The 23,013-nt window shown below is 43.2% G+C and overlaps 1 protein-coding gene across 1 annotated transcript in view; it reads left to right on the top strand.

Annotated features, from left to right (window-relative positions):
• The first annotated feature begins 7,742 nt into the window (after nucleotides 1–7,742).
• galnt16 (UDP-N-acetyl-alpha-D-galactosamine:polypeptide N-acetylgalactosaminyltransferase 16) overlaps nucleotides 7,743–23,013 on the top strand; it is a 34,280-nt gene continuing 19,009 nt past the window's right edge. Inside the window, exons 1-5 of the mRNA XM_069160710.1 lie at nucleotides 7,743–8,216; nucleotides 16,061–16,242; nucleotides 16,947–17,045; nucleotides 17,141–17,208; nucleotides 21,318–21,383. Coding sequence (XP_069016811.1) covers nucleotides 8,013–8,216; nucleotides 16,061–16,242; nucleotides 16,947–17,045; nucleotides 17,141–17,208; nucleotides 21,318–21,383 — 619 coding nt within the window. The 5' untranslated portion in view covers nucleotides 7,743–8,012. The remainder of the gene's footprint in view (nucleotides 8,217–16,060; nucleotides 16,243–16,946; nucleotides 17,046–17,140; nucleotides 17,209–21,317; nucleotides 21,384–23,013) is intronic.

Genomic DNA, 23,013 nt, shown 5'->3' with positions numbered 1-23,013 from the left:
CACAGTGGTTCACCGTGAAGGTGTTCATCTTATTTCTTCTTTTGTTTGTTGAGGCTGGAGGGAATGTTCTGGAGAATAATGCTGCCACTGTGAAAACACACTTTCTAAAAGAGTTTGATGCAAAATGTATTGAAGCCCGGTAACGCCAAAAGGAAAATAAGTTAAAAAAAAAATTAAAAAAAAAAATGTTCTAATTAGAAGTAAAAATTGACATTTTTAGTCAAAATTATGATTAAAGAAACTTAAAAGTGTATTTATAATTCAAATTTAGGACCTACTGTTTATTCATTTGTTGCAAATTGTATTCATTGATAAATTCTTACTTAATATCTCATAATAGGCTTCATAAACTATGATATTAAGTCACATTTAAGGAAGTTATATTTAAGTAATTAGTATTGTTTAAAAAAAACGATTTGCAAAAAAAGTCATTGTTCGATAAGTTGAAGAAAAGGTAAGAAGCACGGTTTACTACGTTTTGTGATGTATTTGCTTATTAACCATTTATACATATATTTTATTTATGAACTGAATCATTGCACTGTCTTCATTTTATTTTTTTATGCCACTCATTGACTTATTAACAATTTTGATCGATCGTGACGGTTTCCCTCTTTATCTGTTACTGGTCTTGGACTTCCATAACTTAAGTCAAATATTACGTGAATTATTGTGTGTGAAATGTTTCTTTCTAAAAGTTGTAGATATGGAAGCACTTCCTCCTCTTGTTCCCACAAATGCAGAAGAGCAACTCGTCTTCTTGTCCAACATCTTCCATCAAATCTGGACCCCGCCGCCCCTCCCAGATCGGTCCATTACCCCGGGGCCGAGGCAGCAGAGAATACCCACACTGTTACTTGTCCCGCTAATGGACTTCCTCCACTGAGCCGAGCCAGCTGGAGTAACAGAATCACAACAGCCCGACTGCTCGGCAACGCGGCAAGTCTCACACACTCGCTGCCAACCGCTCTGCAGCGGGGCCTCCGTGACTCCCGATGACTCCTGCGTCTGGGCAGGGAGTCAGGACGGAGCCCGAGAAACGGGGCCCCGAAGCAGCAGAATATGTTCGGCCGATAGATCGGAGCATACGGAGAGTTGGTTTGTACGCGGTGTCCCCGCAGACTTCGACGAAACAGGGAAACACTGAATAATTCATCGCGGCTCCGAATGATCGCAGCTCTCTTTGTGACTCTGTGTGTTTTTACAGCTCTGCGATGCTGTCATGTCTCAGAGTGCCTCACCAGTGTGCAAATGGAAAAGATGTTCCAGTTGGAAGCCGCCTGGCCGGCAGGAGTTTTCCCAGTTTGAACCAACCCACCTCTGCTTTATGTTCTGCACAGCTGGCAGGGAGAAAGTCCCTCCTCAGCTTTTATGGAGGACTTGTTAGTGCAAGTATCCAGCAAATTATGATGACGACAGCGATGTGATGAGAGAGTTGAGACTGAAATATTCCAACAAATACTTAATAGATCGCCTTGAAGTTTTGCACAGACACTCATTCCCCCTTCAGGATGAATCTTTGTAAATCTGGTCTTCCTATGACTTTTCCGTCAGTAGCACCACGAGGCTGACAGTTGTGGATTTAAATGAATTGTCTCAACAAGAGAGAGCATGTTGTTGCAATTAGGAATGTTTGATTTTGATTTGTGGAGTTTTTATGAGTTTTTAATGGGAACATTTAGTTTTAAGTCAAGGAAAAAAATATTTTTTGTATTTAATTATCGCGGGGATCGTCTGTATTGTCATTAATTATTGCGATCACAAGATTTCCTGGAGGGACTGAATATCTCCGCAGCTACTGGATAGATCGGCCCAAAATTTGAAACCACCAATTAGGCCGATGTGCAAGTGCCACAAACTGCAATACCACCGAGTGCCACTAGAGTTCGGCTCCATAGACTCCCATTCAACTTCTCTCAATGGAACTCGAAGCCAATAAACTTTTTCCACGAGTTGTTGTCAGCTAAAGTCGCTCCTTCGTATTAGTTTTCTGGCGGTCCATCTGAAAAGAATCCGTCATTAATTAGAAAATAAACGTCAAAAAGCCATGTTTCCCAGCATGCCTTCAGCACAAAGCACCGGCGCTGTGCCGAAGCTGCAGCTTTTCTGAGTCTCTCAAACCTTCCCGGCCTGCAGATACCACGCTGCCTGTCACAGTCTGGGGTTTGTAGAAAAGCGTTTTTGAGTTTCTTTTGCTGGCTGTGGCTTATACAAAAACACACACACACACACACTGACAGCTGGCTGCCTGCTAAACCACAGCAGAGGCAGAGTGGGGTATTAATTTCTTTGAAAAGTAAGAGCTCTAAATCACAGCTTCATACAGTATATTTCCTTCGGGAGTTTATTTCTCAAATCGTAGAATATATTTTTAGGTTATGATTGTGTTCCCTGTGTGTTGTTGTATTTCTGTGTTGAATAGGTGCGTGTCTGTGTAAACCGACTCTTTTCTCTGCTCCTAATCCCACGTGTGCCTTGTGACAACAGGGCTGTCGGCGGATCTCGGCGCGGCGGACGGCTGCAGAGAGCCAAGGAGTGCCATCAGGTTAGTGTACTTTCCTGCTCCCAGATCTCCGTATCCTGGAGCGCCACCCGTCCTGAAGCAAACCACAAACGAGGCTTTGTTCCTGTCAGACGTCACTGTTTGGGGAAAAAAAATAAAAAATAACTGCATCTGCTCTCCCTGAGGGACTGATTAAGAAAACAGTTGTTCTTATTTAGAGTGCTGAGGTGGTAACTTTACAGAGGGAATCCATCTGATGAAAATCAGCTGGTGGTGAGGCGGTTTCAGGATAACTGGACCAACAGCAGAGTTTAATATCTATGTCCAGAAATCAAAAGCTTTTCACCTCCAGTCACCTCAATAAACCAGTCAATGATGTCGTGACATGATGCATTTATCGACATTCATTCGTCTTTATTTACTGAAGACGACTAAAAGCTTGGAAGCATTTTGCTATTTGTGTGCAGCACGTAGTGATTCGACAAATATGTTCCCCTACAGGCCGAAGAAAAGGAAAGAAATACCACTTCGCTGTGAGAGTTTCTGTGGTATCGGCTTGTTAAAGTGGTTTAAACCATTTTAAATCAGCAGGATTTCTGCTTCTATATGATTGAAGATTTTCACTTGGCCAATTCAGGCAAGTAGTGCAAGATGTGGTTGAAACATCCTTAAAGTCTTTAAAGACAAACAGCTATATTTTGGCAAACATGTAGGGGAACAGATCAGCTTCCCTCTTGTGTCTTTATCAGTTAGCTTAGCTCAGCAAAAAGACCGGAAACAAGGAAAAACCGCCTCCGTTTTTCTTCAGATTAAATCAATTTTAGAGGTTCTGGTTGGTGGATTCTTCCTCACGTGACTAAAAGGGTACCAATTATCATAAAAAAACAAGACTTGTTAATTGCTGAACTTTAGCTTTAAGTGTTTTTGTCTGTTTTAATACAGAGATAACAACCTCCTAGCTTTAGGAGTCGTTGATCTTCTCGCTTCTCTTGGCAACAAACCGAATTAATATTCCTTTTAAGACTTTTGAGCTTTTAAAGTCTCAAAACAACAACAAGCGGAGAACATTTAATCATCGGTCGTGTGACTTCATGTGAATGTGGTTTTAATGGCATCATTCAGAGATATTAAAGGGGTGAGTCTTATCTTTCAGTCTGCTATTGAAGGATCTCCTCACAGCTGTGTGTGTTTACTTGTGTGTGTGTTTGTGTGTTTACTTGTGTGTGTGTTTGTGTGTTTACTTGTATGTGTGTTTGTGTGTTTTCTTGTGTGTGTGTTTGTGTGTTTACTTGCGACACGCTGACCACAGATCTGACAGTAGAGAAGTCAGTTTCACTCCCAGAAGTCGCGCTGGGTGTTTTTGTCGTCTTTGACTCCACTGTCCTGTCTTCAGTTTTTTATTAACACCCCACACACACACACACACACACACACACACACACACACACACACACACACACATGTTGACTCAGTAAAGCTGCTCATTGTGAACGCTGCTCTCTGGTCTGCAGCCTAGCCGCCTGGGAAACCTGTGAGTTGACCTCCGCATCGGGACAGGAGCTCGGATACATTCCTGATCCGTGTGTGTGTGTGTGTGTGTGTGTGTGTGTGTGTGTGTGTGTGTGTATTATGCAAACACACACAAGAATGAACTTGTACATCTTAGAGCTCGATGATCACCGGTTACAGCCGAGAGGCGATTGGCTGAGTTTACACAATTATCACAGTGGAATTCCATAGAGGCTTACAGGATTGTCTCTGTGCGTGTGTGTGTGTGTGTGTGTGTGTGTGTGTGTGTGTGTGTGTGTCTGTGTGTGTGTGTTTACACTAAAGCCTGTTTTTCTTCCCGTCTTTCTGCAGGATGTGTGCGCAAACATGCAGAAGCTACTGAGACTTCTGTGTTCAGAGGCAAGAAAGTGTGTGTGTGTGTGTGTGTGTGTGTGTGTGTGTGTGTGTGTGTGTGTTCACACTCTTCGTTATTCACCATTTTGGCACAGTTGTCTGAAATGCCAGCAGTGTTTCTCGCTGGAACTAAAATGCTGGTAACGGTCTGTGGGAGTGTCTGCAGTACACACACACACACACACACACACACACGCACACACACAGTAGTGTTTTCGTTGACTTTAAAGGAATTCTTCACCTTAAAATGTGATGATTTATATTTTGTGTACTCTGTTTTCGGGGAGGCGAGTAAATAAAAATGAGACGTCCATTCTGCTGCAGGATTTTGTCGGTAACGATCACATCTCGACTCTCTTCTCCTTCGCTGGAGGACAGAAACCCTCCAGCTCGCGCAGATTTTTTCCGTTCAAGGACGCAGCAGAGCACCCACACGCACCCACACGCTCCCGATAACTGCTACCAGTTTCAGAGATTGTGTGCAAATACATAAATGTTGTCATATTTTCCGTGGTTTACCTGAAACCTTCAGCTCGCCCAAAGACTGAAATCTCTCAACAACTACTGGTTGAAATGTTGTGAGATCTCGAGGAGACGTTCGGGGCTTTTCACAGCCAGCAGAGGAATGTGGAGCTTTTGTCCCAGACCGACTCTGCAGCCTCTAATCCTACCGAGCCAGATAAGAACCGGGTCGCCGGGTCCAGAGTGGGCACACCTCGCCCTGACTGCTGTGTGCTTTATTTTATTTTTTTCATCATCTCCTTCTCTGGATGTACAGAGACTTTATCTGCCCCCCCACCCCCTCCACCCCACCTCTCCCCTGCTTCGGGGGCGTCACTGTCTCTCCCAGAGATAACAGTGACAGCAGAGCCGCGAGAGGTGCAGCCCTGTCCGTACCGATGAAGACAAATATCTGGCAGCCCGGAGCCAGATGTGACTCTGACCCCGGTGACCTTTCCCTTTCCATAAACACATGCTGCATGCGGGGCGGGATATATAACGCTGGCTGATGGCTCTCTATCCGTGGGATGGGAGACGGGGAATAGAAGGCTTCCACGTATAATGAGATTAACCTCAAAGTACGGAGCTTCAGAGAGACGGCAGACACCGAGGCTAGGCCTCCGCCTGCAGCGTCTCAGACCTCGAGTGTGTTTCTATTGCAGCGATTAAACTAACTGATGAAGAGAGGAGTTAAAGATTGAAGCTTTGTGGCTGCATCAATTATTAAAACTTAACATTTGTTGACTAAATGCAGTTTAATTCAGATTCAGTGCAGAAAAAGTGTTCGTTCAAGGAGCAAAAGGGTTTTAGCAGCCCAAAACCTTTTCTTTTTAAGCATAAAGTAGTTAATTATAATTCCTAAAGGATATACACCTGACCTGGTGAGAATGCAGATGATGACTATTGGATAGAAAAATCATCCAGAAAGTAATTAATCTGACTGTTTCATCACTAAATAATTGCTTGAATGCATCACAGATTAATGACATAACAGTCCACAGCTGCAGATGGATTTTTCTCTCATGCATTGATTTCATTTGACCACCCCACCCCCCACCCTCCTCTCCCTACACGCGCACACACACACACGCACACACACACACACACACACTCACTCTCACTCACTCTGTTGTGAGGTGGGGTCGGGTGATGAGCTCATACTGTGGGCTGTTTTTCATGTTTCTTCTCACACAGACTCAGAATGAGATGCGAAACTTTCGGCCTCCTCGGCTCTGTTTGTGCCTCTGGGGTGTTGCTGCACTGCTGGTTTCTCCACTGGTGTGTGCAGACGTTTAAAGGCAGTTATGGATTTTGGAGACGGGTCCTCTCGCTCTAATGTATTCAGATGAGCCTCTGATTTATCCAAACGCTGAAGAGGTCATCGGTGCAAATCCAGAGTTAACTCGGGAGGAGTTGAATATTCATGCTGCTGTTTTCTTTTCTTTTTTTTCTTCTTCTTCATGATCAATTCAGCTGGGTTGCTTAATTCACTCGCTGTGAGCTGGAGGCTCTTCATTTAAAATGCATCATTTAAAATGCATAGGCAGAATAATGAGTCCTCTTATACAGCCAGGATGCATATGTTGCAGTAAATGTGAAGATTTCATTTGGAGTCTGGCTGCCAGGGAAACCGGGTGGAAGAAATTAAAGGGTCAGTTCGTACAAATTAACATATTTTCTTATTTGCATGTGTGCTGTCCTCATAGTTTGGGTTTTATTTGCTCAGATTTCCATTTAAACTGCTGTTTACAGAAGAAATAATCCTTTTTAAAACTGCCGTATGGTCCATTTTAAGCACCACAAATGAAACTTCATTCACCTCCTTCACCTAGAAACTCTGAGACATAAAACTAATCAAACCAAAAACTATCTGCGTGGTTGAGTACACAGGAGACAAATTGGTTTATTTTTTCTTGCTTAGGTTTTTTAGGCACATAAATACAACTCCATGAAGTGATTGTTTTGATCATTTTTACATTTCAAACAAAAATACTTTATCAGTTTTATGAATTTCTAATGTGAAAAACTGATGCTTTCCTTTGTTTTATGTCATATAAACAGAACAAACTGTGCCTGAATGGGTCACAAAAAAATGCTGAAGGACAATTTTCTTGGTTTTCTGGGAATTTATCAGTTAATTTATTACGTGACTTTGATAATTTAATAAAACACTAATAAAAGAACATTTATTTGCTGACATATGTTTTCCCTGCGATTTTTTTTATTTTACATAAATCCAGCCAAATGTTTTGATTTTTGACAAAAATACTTGTATTAATATGAATATTTTGTAGGCGATCCAAGTAAAAAAAAAAAAATAAAAAAAAAAATCCTTTTGCAGAATAGACTTAACTGTTGCACTGAAATGTCATGTTGTGGGTCAATCAGGTGAATTTAATTCCTTTTGGGGAACTAAACCTTCTTAAACTGATTATTTTTTATTGAATATAAAATCTTAAATTAGGTGCCAAATAAGTACACACTGGTGGAGTTAAAAGTGGCTCTTAAAATGTACCTTGACAGAACGGAAGGACCTCAGTGGATGTTCTTATGACTCTCCCTCCCGCTGCTTTTAATGCTATATTATACAAGCAGATTGAAACGAGGGGACGGGCTCCGGGTTTTAAAGGGAAAGAGGTGATGTTCTTGTAAGTAAAACCAACCACAGCCTCCGATGACCCGCAGAGGGAATAAAAACCAAAGGATGAAAGGTTAAAATAACCAGAGGAGGAGGAGTGGATCACCTCTTCCTCCTCCTTCTCCTCTTCCTCCTCCTCCTCTCCTCCCCCAGATCATCTGCACCCACACCTCAGCTGCTGGGCGCAGATTGGACATCCTCTTCTCCTTGTGCAGCCACCAGATGGATAATGTGTGAGCGTGCGGGAGCGCGCGAGCGATCAGGGGGATGATATGACTCGGCGCTAGGACCGCGGCTCTGTCAGTGCGCAAATCCCAGCAGAGAGGCAGCGCTGTGCTCGCGGAGAGATAGAAGCTGTCTGTGTGCGCTGCGGTTCAACCCATCACCGGCGGGGGAGGCTGCACCTTCTGCCGCGGACGGACCTGAACCAGCCGGGCTCGCCTCCGCAGCCCTCCGTATGGACTCACCATGCGCAGGATACGGGCCAACGCCATCGCGATTCTGACCGTCGCGTGGATCCTGGGGACGTTTTATTACCTGTGGCAGGACAACAAACCCCAGTCCTCGCCGTCGTCGTCGGCGTCGCAGACTCGCGGCAGGGGCCACGGGCAGAATGTGGTCCCCGGGGGGCGGCTGGAGATCCACCGGGACGACAGGACCATCCCGCTGATAGTGAGTGTGAGCTCGGCCGCGGGGGGGATGCGGAGAAAGGGGGAAGGGAGGGGGGCTGTCGCTGGAGGCGCCGAGCTGCAGGAGAGTGTGTGCTGCATGTTGATGTGCGTGTGTGTGAAACGTGGAGGATGGAGGTGGAGGTGCACAGCTGGCTGTCACAGCAGGAACGTGCTTCAGGGACATTTCTGGCTCGAACCGTCTCCAGCAGCCCCCTCCCGGTGCCGTCTTTATTCCACAGGCTGCAGCTCCGGTTTGACCTCCAACCCCGTTTGGTGCCGTTTTCCTGCCACTCTGGGCTTCCACTCGAGCCTGAGAGGAACCCAAGTACCAGTAAGAGGCTTTCCATAAGTCCTGCGCGTCGTGCGCAAACGCCTGGTAAACCATATTATGCCGATACCTTCCCTGGACGGCGCATGTGAGGTGAAAAACACGCGTTTTCAGGTCGGATCGGGCATGAAGAGGCGCCCTGCCTCTTATTAAAGGCCTGTTTTCAGGTAGCTCAGGTCCGTGTTGTTTCCTCACCCGGACGGAGGAGTGAACCTCCGGTAGACCCTGCGGTTGGAGGTGTGGCGGTCGTCCGGCTCGGCTCTCCGTCACCTCCCGTATCCAGACTCGGTCTGAACCGTGCATGCCGGGACCCGGGACTGTGTCTGGGTCCCTGCCAGCTCGGATCAGAATATCTAGTCGACTTGGCTGCGGGCTTTCTGTTGCATTAAGTGTAAAGAGATCCAGGACCTGTGGCTGCTTGGTGCTTTCAATGCTGTAAATAGAGTCATTGAGTAAAGCAGGGCATGACTCTTCAATAGATTCACAGATACTGAATCATCAATGACTGAATCTCTGTGATCCACTTCACTAAAAGGTTTTAATCCTGCAGGTTCAGTTTCCTTCCCCAGTTCCTTTCCTGCCTCTCAGTGTGTGTGGCGGTCTTGTCTTTGTCTTGTTTCTTCAATACTTTTCCATTGTACCCTGAAATACACCCCATTAGATTAATCAATAATACACAGAATTAAGTACAACTAATTTATGAAGTTGCTATAATCAATTAAATGTGTTTTTTAAATTTTTTGCTACCTTTTAAAAGGCAACAAAAACTCCCTTCGTACAACCCAAAAATTTAACAAAATAAAGATAACAGTAGTGCTTTCACCCCCAGTTATTAAATATTATTTTCCAGTTCACCTTTATATAAAATAATGCTTTAGAGGAATAAAAACCTAAATAGAAACATTGTTATACCCCTTCGAAAAGTAGTGTCCTCCATTGGCAAATAACACTATCCCACTTTTTCAAACATATTTCCTAAAGTGGGACAGTTTCAAAATCTAGTTGAAATAACAAATACAGATTATGTTTACATCACCTTGTGTGGTAACCAATCGTGATGTCACGTCATCATTGGGGTGAACATCCGTTCTGAAAACTCGAGTTCGGCATTTCAGCCGTTGCCATCTTGTTGTTTTGGAGCAGGAAGTGACCATATTTGGACAAGCTGGGAGAGGAGCGAGCGGTGGATCTGACTGATCTGATTGGAAACCTGACGATACTATGTCCCGCCCACCAATAGCTGTAACCTGACTGCACCACAGCCCTGTCAATCAAACAGACAAAAACACATCTTTTTGAGGCTTATTTTCTAATTAATGAAGGATTATTTTCAGATGGACCTCCAGAAAACTAATAAGAAGTAGTGACTTTAGCTAATAATACTGAGATAACTGGTGGAAAACATTTACTGACTTTATATTTGATGAGAGAAGTTAAATGGGAGTTTATGGAGCCGGAGGCTTTTTGTAGCCAACCTCTAGTGGCACTTGGTGGTATTGCAGTTTGTGGCACTTCCTCATAGAACACAGTTTATATGCGGTCTAAGACTCGAACAGCTTTGAGCGTCAGGACATTTGAGAGGTCATGTGATTTCAATAACATGACATGGCAGTTTGTGTTGACCCAGAGTTTTATTGACTTTCTTTTGTTTGAGGAAGTACGACCAAAAATCCCCCAATATTACCAAACATAGCTCCTTTCCCTCTACAGATACTTACAGCTGCTCCCCCTGACAGACCAATCAGTGAAATATCGACAGACATGTGAGGGCTGTTGAGAAAACACCGCACCCTTTCAGAATTTACGAGACCAATAAAAGCGTCTCAGCTGGGCTCGGGGATGTGTGCCAACATGTCATGATGTTTCAGACCAGCAGCAGCAGCCGCATCATTAAAGCGTCATTCACACTCGTTAATAATTCAGGAGCTGCTGTGGCGGCGGTGTCCTCGTATGTAAGAGGAGAGGAAGCTGTGGTCTTCATCAGTGTGTAAACACAAGCTGAGAGTAAAGTGATGATCGGAGGAGGCTGCGGACGAATATGGAAACACTCTGAATGATCGACATGTGACATCAGTTACAGACGTCACTTCTCTTCAGGTCGTTCTCTGAACTTTAGATCTGAGTGTTTGAAAGTGAAGCGTTCCCCTTTTGTTTCATCAGGTTTGTTTCTGTGGGGTCGATTCAGCAGGTCGTTCACCTTTGTCACCAAACTGAAGTTTGTTCTGGTAATCTGACCTGAAGCTCGCCGGCTGCCAGCGCCGCTCGACTGGGTCGCACCGTTCACCCGGAGCAGGCTGCTGCAGAGAGGAGGGCTTACTTTGTTTTTCATTCTTTCTTTCTTGTTTTTCTTCCTTCCCTCTTTCTTCCTATGCCTTTTATTCCTCTGTTCCTTGTTTTTTCTATCTTTGTTTCTTTCTTTTCCATCCATAAAAGCATCTTTTTCTACTTCTTTTCTTCCTTCCTTTTGCCTTTCTGTCTTGCTTATATTCTCATTCTTTCCGTGTGTCCCTTCTGTTCTTCCCTTTTTTCCTCTTCTAGTTTTGTTCTTCCATTCCTGCTCTTTCTTTATTTACTGTTTTGTTCATCGCCCTCTTTCTTTATTCACGTTTTGTGCTTCACTTTTCTTGTCCTATCCTTCCGTACTTCCCTTCCTCAAGTCCCTCCTCTTCTTCTTCTCCTCTCTGTGTCTCTTTCTTTCTCTTTAAGTGTGTTCATTAGCTGCATTTGATTCACTAATGACATCATCTGTGAAAGATGTCTGGACCGGCTGCTCTCTCGCTCTAATTTCCCAGCGCAGTAACGAAGTGTGTGAACATTGTTCTTCGTCTAATTCAATTTCAAACATTCACATGCGTCTCCTGAGCTGCACATCTGCTGCCGCGGCCTCCTCCTCATCAACATGTTGTAAAACCTCTGACCACAGAGCTACATCAGTTCCTTCTTATCCTCCAATTCTACTTCACGTCACCACTCCCATATGATTCATGCTTGGTCAAACTTTCTAAACCCACTTAAAAGTTTCTCACTTGTGCAATCTATTGTTCGTTGTTCGATATCTGTCTCTGCAGGCGCCTGACTTTACACTAACTCGGCAACAACTTTTTTTTTATCTGACATGTGATTGTATAAACACTTCACGAGAGAGTTGGGTTAAATGTGCTGTTAACAATCTCGTCTGAGCTCGGATTATCTGCATGTTCCATTACAGTAATGCATGAACTTGAAGGTTTGGTGAGAGCACAAAGCTCCACTGTGATGCTGCTCAACTTTCACTGCTCAACGCTTTGATTTCTTGATTGCAAAACGTGTGACGGGCAAATTAAAGTACCAAAAAAAAAAAAAAAAAAAAAAAAAAAAAAATCACATTTGTTACCGTAACTCTGCTTCATCAGGCCTGTGTGTGTGTGTGTGTGTGTGTGTGTGTGTGTGTGTGTGTGTGTGTGTGTGTGTGTGTGTGTGTGTGTGTGTTTTCTTTAAATATGATTGTCCTAAGTGTTGTTAAATCCTGCTTGGTTCAAACTAAGACATGACATCATCTTTTTTCCAGTTAAGTTTATCCCGGCTCAAATAAGAATGAATAGCCAGTAGAGAAAATCTCTCATGTTAAATAACCATAACTGTTCCATCGCTGCAATACACACACCCGTCCACTGGTGGGAAGAGTATCAGTGTCACGTGCTTTAGGAAAACAAAACCCTGTCGAAACCATAGACCATTTAAAAGTAGACGTAGCTTTCCGGTCTGAAAAGTGAAGCTAATGTAGAAGTGCGGTAAACTGCAATACCACTGAGGGCCACTAGAGACGTCAATAAAATGTCTTCACCAGTTATCTCGGTGTTGTTAGCTAAAGTCACTCCTTCTTATTAGTGTTCTGGAGGTCCATCTGAAAATAATCCCTCATTCATTCGAAAATAAACTTCAAAAAGACGTGTTTCTGGGGGGGCGCGTCTGTTTGATTGACAGGACTGTGGTGCAGTCAGGTTACAGCTATCGGTGTGCGGGACGCAGTATCGTCAGGTTTCCAATCAGATCAGTCAGATCCACCGCTGGCTCCTCCCCCAGTCCGTCCAAATATGGTCACTTCCTGCTCCAAATCGCTCCGAACTAGCAAGATGGTGCCGACGGGCGACGTCACCGCTGGTTGCTGTATGGCAAATCTGAAATCTTTGAATTAAGACAAAAAAAATCCATCTTTCCTCATTTTGTTTCCGCCTTCATCAGCGCTCAGTCGAGTCTTTGCGAATCTCTTTCTGTCATTGATGTTGTTTCATTGTGATCACTTTTAAACCCTGTCCTTTAACTGAGGTTGATTTATTTCCACCTTTTTAATTGCTTGTCTGTAAAGTGTGCATGATGACTCTGCACTTTTAATGATTTAACTGATGACATTTGCTGCTGAGGGAGACTGATTTAGTTTCTTGAAAGAATTAGGGCTCAACCCTGCACCACATGATCCGATACGCTGTGTGCACTCTGTGGACTCCATCATCCGTTGTCACGCGGCCGCAGCAGCAGCAGCAGCAGCAGGGCAGCGTCGCGTCTCTGGCCAGTCGGCCAGATTTGACTCGCGCGTGCGTGCACGAGCGTGCGCGAGCGTGCACGTGTGCATGATTTGTCGAATCTTTTAAACTGGACCTCAGAGAGCCAGCAGACACGCGTTCATCTTCCAGACCATGTTCATCTTTAATTCAGCGGACCGAGACCTCGGAGTGCCTTCTGTTATTTTTGTCTTATTATCCTCCGAGTGCCATCTTTTTGTACCTTTTAATATTCAGTCATGATGATACTTGAGGATTATCGAGGGATGCGGCAGACAGGAAACTGAGCTCTTTAGTAGCTGCTGCCTCATGAAGAATTACTGCCTCAGCCAACCTCTGAAGTCGTAGTTTACCTCTGTATCTGTCCAAACTGATATCATATATGTAGTGAAGAATTAAAATGTTGTCACGTGTTTGGCCAGTAAAGCTGATTGGCAGTAAACAAAGCTGTCAATTAGCAGTTTCAAGGTGAACACCATGTGACATATGATCACAGTCTCCTCGTCTCCTCTTCAGTTATGGTGCTGAATAATGGACCGAAATGTTATGATGCCACAGTAAAGTTGACCTTTGACCTTTTTGATATAAAATGTCATCACTTCGTCATGTTAACGAGTTCATCCTTGAGTCCCGGTGAACGTTTGTGCCACATTTGTTTCCCTCGAGACGTTTCTGAGATATTGTGTTCGCAGTAGGGGATAGACATGAAGTCGCAACCTATGATCGCCAAAGTCTCCTCACTTTATCCCCAAAGTCCAAAGTGTTCCTGAGATGATGACCTTGACCTATGACCTTTGACCATCAAATCAACATGATTGAGTTGTTGAGAGTAAAAAACTTGAGCTTTTTCAATGCGCTGCGAGCCACGTGTTGTCATGTGGGAGAACCCTGTTGCCATGGTGACACAGTTCAGGTAGTTCACAGCGAATGTTTTCCCTCAGACGCCTCAGAAGGTCCCAGTAGAACTCGGTGTTGACAGTCTGCATGGGGGACAAATTCACGTTGACACAACCCCACCAACGTCAAAGAAAACCCACCTGGTGTCTCCTGACCTGACGCACCTTCTTCGGTCTTGGACAGTGAAACTCCACCCCTCTTAAAACGTGAATGTCACTCGGAACACCTCGCCCGGCTCCTCGCTTCATCGCCGTAGACTTTCTGAAGCATTTCAAGGGTCTCTGTTGACCATTTACGGAGTTTGACACAAAATGTGAACAGTGAGGGCGACCAAAACAAGAGCTAAAAGTCACTGAGGGATATATTTTGTCACATTTGACAGCATCACCTGATCTATTATATAAAATATCAGTTGCCGCTTTAAACCCAGAGGTCTCCCTTCAGCCTCTTTAGCTGTGCACTGCAGACATGCTCGAATTCTTCGGCCTCATTTCACCCTGCTCCTCTCGGGAGCCTGAAAATGAGGTCAGTCTCACCTGAACCAGGTTCTCCAAATCCTCCAACGACATGACTTTTCACAAAGCAGCGCAGAACCCAACCTTTATTTCTCTCTCTCATCTATTTTACTCGTGTTTGATGAAAGCTACTCCCGTCTGTCTTTGTGTATTCATCAGCTGTTTCAGCCTCCCACTCGCCCGCCGACTTTTAAAGCTCCTTGCGGGGAAAACCCATTAATTACCGAGGATTTGTGACTTTGTATTCTGATTTGATGAGTGCCCGTCCCATCTCTCCACGCTAGCACTGACACGGTGACCTGAATAAAGAAAATTGCATTTACATTTTAATCATTTGGGCCGATACTTCACTTCAGACTGGATTAAAAAGTCAGAGCAAATTTATTTATTGGCTTATTTAACAAGGGCACGTTAATAACCGCGTGGCAGAGTGTGCAGAGAGGCTATTTTTCATCCCAAGTCCCCTGACAGATGATACCTGAAACAGAATATAAAAGTTAGAGATGCACACACAGAAAGTGTTTTTAGACTTTTCATGAAGACAGACGGTCAAAAAAAAACATCAAACCAAAGCTGCCGTTCTGAGGTTTCATGTGTCTTTCAGCAGAAATCACAGATTGTTGATAAAAGTGATGAATGTGGAGTTTTGCTGCTGTGACAGATGAGTGACAGAAAGAGGATTTTCTTGTGTAAATAATTTAAATATTCTTCATTTTTATCATTTATTCTCACTGCGACATAAATTTGCATTATACAGATGTTTCCATTTTATCCCCGTTTTTTTTTTTTTTTTTAGTTTTGGTGCAAAACAAGTGATCGACACCAAGAAATCTGTCTCAAAACTGGACAAAAAAAAGGGGTCAGGACTCGAACAATCTGATTCAGTAACAACAAAAATAAAAGTCTGGGTATGGAGATGAAGCTGGTTTAGTGGTATTTGCTAACAGGCAAAATGAAGATGAAGATTTATGGTAAATGGGGTCCAAGTTTTTTTTCCATTGATGTTAACTGCTTGTTTGCGAGGATGATTTGGCGTAACTCGAGCAACCAGTGTGGCATTTGTTTGTTTTGGTGGAACTGAAGGCAGTGAGGTGACTAGCATTTTTATCCCCCGTCCCACATATTGAGACCATGTTCATCACTTTGATCGGCTCTAGGTTTTAAAAGTCCATACAGCAAGGCAGACACATTTCTAAGGCAGCGATGAGAAAAAGAAAAAAAACTCCTTCTTAAATCCAAAGATAATTTCCAGATATTTAAGGAAACAGTTTCGTGGACACCATGCAACACTCACAAATAATCGAGCTCATTATCATCTTCCTGCATTTACTTGGTGTGGGAGTTCAGGAAGTTGCATTCAAATAAAATATGTTTGCTGTGTCCTTCACATGCTGAAGGTGCCTGAAGTCCACTGTGTTGAAAAAGACCCGTTTTATACGTTTTGTTCTGAGCGACGTGAGATCTGTGGAGGATTTTATGCCGGATCCGTTGGAGATTGGTGTTCTCGTGCAGGTCTGTGTGTCCCGGGTTTTCTCAGCACACCTTGTCGTGCCCCCTCCCCCTGCAGGTGACCCAGCTCCCTCGGGTCGAGCAGCAGGGCCAGCTGCTGGGCGGCTTCGACGACAAGGCCTACCTGGCAGCGAAGCAGCTGAAGCCGGGGGATGATCCGTACAGAGAGCACGCCTTCAACCTGCAGGAGAGCGACCGACTGGGCGGCGAGCGGGCCATCCGAGACACCCGACACTACAGGTGAGCCGGGTTGACCCCTCGGCCCATGTGCTGTCTGCCTCCATTAATCTGTTCAGGTGGATCAGCCACTAATCCAACTAATGGATTTGGAGTTGTTATAAAAACAAATTTGGCTTCATTTGAGCTTAAGTTGTCTTGGATTACTTTTAAACTTCTCAGAGCTTTTTTTAGACCTTTAAATGTTAATTTTCGATTCAACCTCTTTCATGCAGAGCAGGTTGGGTGCTGCTCCAGAGACATAAACCAGCAGGACCAGACACAAGAGAGTCATAAACAGACAAATAAACAAGATACAAGCTCTGATAAAGCAGTTACATACAGAAGCTGAATTTTCAGCTTTTTATTTTATGCAAACAAAAACTTCAGCAATCAGAAATATTTAAAAGCTGCTAAAAAAAAAAAAAATGTGCACAAAATCCAATTTCAAGTTTATTTTTCTTATGAAAAGTGGCTGTTTTATTCAGTCTTTTGTTGTTTTGTTTTGTTTCTGTAAACAAACGATCGGAGGCATTTTATATTTCAGCTTCATGTCTCCTGACCTGAGCTCAAAGCTCCCAGCAGCAGATTAAAGAGGACGGGTCAGAGATGTGTGCAGTTGTTGCCGGGCAACTGGATATTTCCCACGTCACTACGGCAACGATGCCGAGGCGACGGGGCAGCGTGGTGGATCATCAGACCCGTGTGACTCTCTTCTCTCTCCGCAGGTGTGCGGCTCTGAATTATGACGCAGACCTTCCCTCCACCAGCATCATCATCACCTTCCACAACGAGGCTCGCTCCACGCTGCTCCGCACCATCAAAAGGTAACACGACTTCACGACTCGATGCGACAGTGGCGGTGACGCCGCCTCGTGTTTCTCTGCCTCTGATGTCACCTCTCTGCTTCTCTTCCTCTCAGTGTCCTGATGAGAAGTCCTCCTCCTCTGATTCAGGAAATCATCCTGATAGACGACTTCAGCTCCGACTGTGAGTTTTTATGATGTTCACGCTGTAACGTTTCCGACACTTTTTTTTTTGTTGTTATCTTTAAAGCAGCCAAATCATCACATAACTGGGTGTAAAAAGTGTTTCTCTGTTTTTCTTTGGCTTTACTCAGCATTTTAGGGATTTTTAGCTTCTTGTTTTGGTTTTACAGTTTACAACGTGACTGCTTTGGTTCACTTTCATTCATCCGCATCATTTTCAGAGAAAAAACTCCTTGCTCAGATACCAGACACATTTAGGAACAACATTTCATATTACAGCCAAAACACACCTCTGATTAATTAAGGATAATTTATTCTCCTGAGCCGCCGTTAAAATCGAAAAAGTTGATTCAGACACGTCCTAAATGCACTTGTGACATGTGCTTATATCACTCAAATAAAGACAAAAAAATGTATAAATGGTTTTGTTTGCTGCCTCTGTAGCAAACTAATCTATTATTACAGTTTAAAGGTGGATCCTGGTGTTTTTCTGTAATTTTACTGTTTATCAGTCCATCATGAAGCGAGATACATTTTCAGAAAGCATGACAAAATCATTCTAATGAACTAAATATTTACTGATATTTAGTTTGACCTTTAACCTTCATATTTCTAAACCCCTGGCTGTGACCCAGACATCCAGGTGTGCTGCTGCTCTGTTACATCTGCTCTGAGCGTGTGCGGTGAAAATGTCAAAGGAACGTCCGGGACGATGAGAAAACCCGAATAATCGGAAGAAATGTGCGGCGGAATAATGTCAGGAGACGGGTGGGGCCCCGAAGACGTGTCACAGTGATGTTTTTACATCACAGAAAAAAAATCAGAAACTGAATCAGAAGTGAACGCAACCCGAAGAGGAGTTTTACTTTTTTATACAGCTGAGGGAAATACAAAAAAACACAGCAGCGGAAGATATGAGCTGCTCTTAATGTCGAAGAAAATTAGCAGAGTAATTGACTTATTTAGAAAACGAGGAGTTGAATCGTTTTTTAATAACACCATAAAGAGCCGGTTGTGTTTTTACGTGACTGACCGGGACTGTGGCAGCGGAGGATAACCACACTTTAGTGATTATTCCCCTTTTTGTCAGCAGCAGCAGGCCGAGAAATCACATGAGCTCATTCAGGCCTTTCTGTAATTACCACCACATGAATGTTCTGTCTGTGGGAACACACAGCGACCTACATTCAGTCAGACACACACATGCAGACACGCTCGGAGGTGTCAGAGCTGGCCAGACATCTGAACAGCAGCAGCAGTGGGAGCTTTATTAGCGCTCTGTTACCTCCTTTTATTCCCGCTCTGCTGCTGCTAGTCTAGCTGTACCCGCTCCTCCTGCAGCAGACCACCTCCAGCATTAATTATCACGTGAAGCGGTTTCAAACACAGTCCGTGGCTTTTAGCTGTGGCTGCGAGCTTCGAACCTTCCGTCGGCCGACTGGTTTGTTTCTGCGGCTCTTCTCTGTGGTCTCGCTGTGCTGCTGCTTCTCAATGTTGTGTTTTCATTAAAAATCTCGCTGATCCCCACTGAGAAAAGACAAAACAAAGAGCTGGTGTACATGTGAAACAGCCAGGTCTCCATTATAACACGCTTTATTCCATCTTCAGGGCGGTCGTGTTCCTCCAAATATACAGAAGAAGTACTAAATATGTTTTATGAACCTCTTGTTTTTTATTTTCAATTTATTTCCAGTTGTAAAGAAAAACACAAGTGAATAAACTGTCAATAAAAGTGTTCGTAGCTTCTGGGTCTGAAAAATGAGGCCAATGCAGAAGAGCCTTAAACTGAAATACCACCGAGTGCCACTAGAGGTGGGCTCCAAAAAGCCTCCGGCTCCATAGACTCCCATTCAACTTCTCTCATTAAATACAAAGTCAGTAAATGTTTTCCATGAGTTTTTTTTTTTATTTTTTTTTATTTTTTATTTTTTTAAACCTAAACCTTTTCATTCCACTAGGATTTAGTCAGAGTCCGTATTTTTTTTATTGTATTTTCGCCAAGCTTTTTTGCAGTGTGGCTGTTTTAGTTCACCCTAACATATTCTCATAGTGGCTTAAAGCTGCAGAAGAAACTCTTAATAACTGATGGTTCACTTCTTGCTCAGATCCGAGCATCAAACAGACAAACATGACAACATTTAGCATCTGAAGAGCCGGACGATTCCCCTCAGGAGTTAGTGGCTGAAAGGGGAATTGGATTTATATTCTTAACGTGGCCAGAAACACAACTCGACTCTGATAAGGTCACCAAATACCCTTAAACGGTGATTTTCTATTCTGGACGTTTGTATTTCCAGAGGTTCAGCTGCTTTTGTCTAAATTCTTTACACCAATTTAAAACAATATTGTTGTACTTGTCATGTGTGGGTTTTCTGTGTCAAGACATTCAAAGATTTGGACTATTTTAAGATGATAATGAAATTAATCAATATGTTAGAATCAGGGCTCCAGTGTGCAGACTGCAGGCGGAGTTCAAACACACAGTCATCTGAGGCAGTGAGAGTGCGAGCTGCTTTATCAATAGATGTGATCCGGCAGGCAGATGTGCGGAAGAGGTGATGGAGGATGTCGGTTAGCAGCAGCCTGGGGAGGAAAAGGAGGAGGAGGAAGAGGAGGAGGAGGAGGAGGAGGAGAGCTCGCCATGGCTGAGTGTAATCCTGTTAAGGCTTGCCTTAATTATACGGACGTCGTCCTCAGTCAAGGACAGCGATCTTGACTGCGAGTCTAAACGATAGCATGTGACTCCAGTAGTGTGAACTGCAGTAAAACTTCATACTAATGTTTGAATCACACTAGTTTGGCATTTAGCATTCAAGAAAACAGTGGATTTTGCTGTATTTTACAAATGAGGCCTACATTACGTCCACCAAACTTTAAGTTTGATAGAAATCAAACAAGTTTCTCCTGTTTTTTTTGTTTTTTTTATCACTTTATATGTTTGATGTTGTTGCTGTTTTTTGTTTTCATCAGCTGGGAGCAGGTTTTAAATTTTGTTTTTGTTGTGCATTGCATTGTTAGCCTCCATCGACTGTTAAATTTGCTAATTCTTTTATGTCGTTTGGGACTTTTAGGTTAGGTTAGGTTAGGTAGTTACTTTATTAATCCCCAAGGGGAAATTTTTTCGCTACAGCAGCATACAGGAAGCAATAAGATAATAATAGAATAATAAAAAGCAATAAAATAGCAGTAAAAAAAAATGCTTATGCTTAATTTCCTATGTGAGCATGAAACATATTCAAATAAATGCAAATAAATGCTAACGTACTTTATGTACACACGTGCAAACACACACACACAATCTGGCTAAAAGTATACAACATCTGCTCAGTGGATGTGATCCATGACTTTTGGCTCTTCTTCCCTGAGTGGTTAAGAGTCGTCTCTGCACACACCAGCTGTCCCCCCATAAGAGCGCCACTAAAGCACAAGTGCACACACACACACACAAACACACACACACTCTCAGTCTCATCCCCTGCGATACGACAGCCTGAATGTAAACAAACAGGTTTGTACACACGGTGAATTTAATCAAAGCGGATTATGACTTGTCATGCTTGTTTTTGTGAATGTAAGGCCGTGTGGCTGCGGGAGGGGAGGGCTTGATCTACCTGCTGCAATCCCTCATCAAGATCTTACACACACACACACACACACACACACACACACACACACACACACACACACACACACACACTCACACTCTCTGCTGCTAATGCTAATCCTCTCAGGTGTGCGTGGACCTGCGTTTGCATGTCGTTTGTGAGGATGTGCAGGAAAAAGGAGGTTGGGATGACGGGAATGCAGCTGCTCGCTGGATTTGTTTATGGAAAACAAACTTTGAATTGAATTATCCAGTGAAATGCATCTCTTTTGTTTGAGTGTCTTTTCTCTTGTGTTAATGTTTCTGATTATTGCAGTTTGAGTTGTAATGGAGAACTGATGAGTGTAAATGAGTGTTTACTACAGGGGTGTGTGTCTGTAACTCTGCCCTTGTGTTTATGTGTGTTTAAGTGCACTAAATTCATGTAAGTGTGTGAGTGATGATGTTTTTCTTGGTGTGTGTTCGGCCTCCACCATGACATCTCCTCTGCTCTCCTCCTCCTCCAGCTGAGGACTGCCAGCTGCTCTCTCAGATCCCCAAAGTGCGCTGCCTCAGGAACGGCAGGAGAGAAGGTGAGTGTGTGTGTGTGTGTGTGTGTGTGTGTGTGTGTGTGTGTGTGTGTGTGTGTGTGTGTGTGTGTGTGTGTGTGTGTGCGCGTGCGCGTGTGTGTGAAGAGGGGAGGAGGCGGTAAAATGGCTTAATGGAAAAGAGACGGCGCTTAAAGGTGCTCTACGTGATGAGAAGATGTTCCACCAGGACGAATGAAGGCAAGCTGTGCAGCACTTTAAAAAAAACACACTCTAACTTGAAATAAGAAAGAAATCCATTAAACCGACATTTAAAAAGAGTTATCGAAGAGGAAAGCTAAATAAATAATTAATTATATCAGTTAAAGTTAAATAAAATGACCACCCAGCAGTTGCATATGCCGCCGCTAACCACTCGAATTGTAGTGTACATGCATGTCTGTCCAAATTCTAATCAATGCATCCTTGAATCCGAGTGCATGTTTGTGCCAAATTTAAAGAAATTCCCTGAAGCCGTTTTTGAGATATCGAATTCACCAGAATGGGACTGACTGATAGGATGAACATGAGGTCATATTGTCCCTGACCTCTGACCTTTAATCACTAAAATCTATTCACTTCATGGTTGAGTAGAAGGGAATTTTTGGGCCAAATCTATTGAAGGTCCCTGAAGTTGTTCTTGACCTTTGACCTTTAACCACCAAAATCAAATTACTTCATCATTTAGGCCAAGTGAACATTTGTATAAAAATTTAAGACGCTTATTCCCACCAGGCATTCCCCAGATATTGTGTTTACAAGCATAGGTCAATGTGAGGTGACAGTGCCCCTTGACCTTTGACCCCCAAAATCTTATCAGTTCTTCCTTGAGTCCAAGTGAACGAAGAAATTACCTCGAGGTGTTACTGAGATATCACTATCACATGAATGAGACTGACATATGGGACAAACATGAGGTCATATTGACCTTGACCACCAAAATGTATATCAGTTCATCATTGTTACCAAGTTAATCTTTGTGCCAAGTTTCTTCAAGGTTTCTTCAGATTTTGAGTTCACAAGACAAACAAATTGGGTTTCAGTGAAGCTGCAAAAAAAACACCAGTTTTTAATGGTTAGATGCTAATTGTTTTAATTAGTGCTAATTAAGTATTTGGTTAATAACATATGAAGAAGTTCTCCAATCCCCAAAAACACCCAAAACATGAAACTTTATATGAAATAAAAAGAGAAAAGGAGAAAATCGTCACACAACTGGCGAACATTTGGTGTTCTTGCTTTATAATTTACAAAAAAAAAAAAAAAAGATTTTCAGAATAGTTTTGCATCCATTTTCTGTCCAGCAATACATAGTTTCAACTCTAACAGAGACAACAACTGTATATCCTTTCTATCAAAACCTTTACCAGCACATCAACAATCTATGACCGAAACAAAGAGACTTCCCACTATATCAAAGAAAAAGAAAGAGTTGAAACTCCTGCAGTGTATAGTTTCTCTATAGGATCCAAAAGTAGATCATTTCTATTTGCCAAGACTGAATTTAGAGAAGGCAGAAGGCAATTATATCCCAACCCACACATGAGCATCTGCTACATTTGAATTTCTCATTTTCTGCACACAGGTGTGAACACCTGACATTTCAAATTTATTTTGGCGACTGCAACGATTCTTT

This window comes from Embiotoca jacksoni, unplaced genomic scaffold, assembly GCF_022577435.1.
Source record: "Embiotoca jacksoni isolate LCO1_2020_lvr unplaced genomic scaffold, fEmbJac1.0.p SCAF_27, whole genome shotgun sequence".
NCBI classification, from domain to species: domain Eukaryota; kingdom Metazoa; phylum Chordata; class Actinopteri; family Embiotocidae; genus Embiotoca; species Embiotoca jacksoni.
The sequence above is the reverse complement of the archived record's forward strand: the minus strand, read 5'-3'. Positions and strand labels throughout refer to the sequence as shown.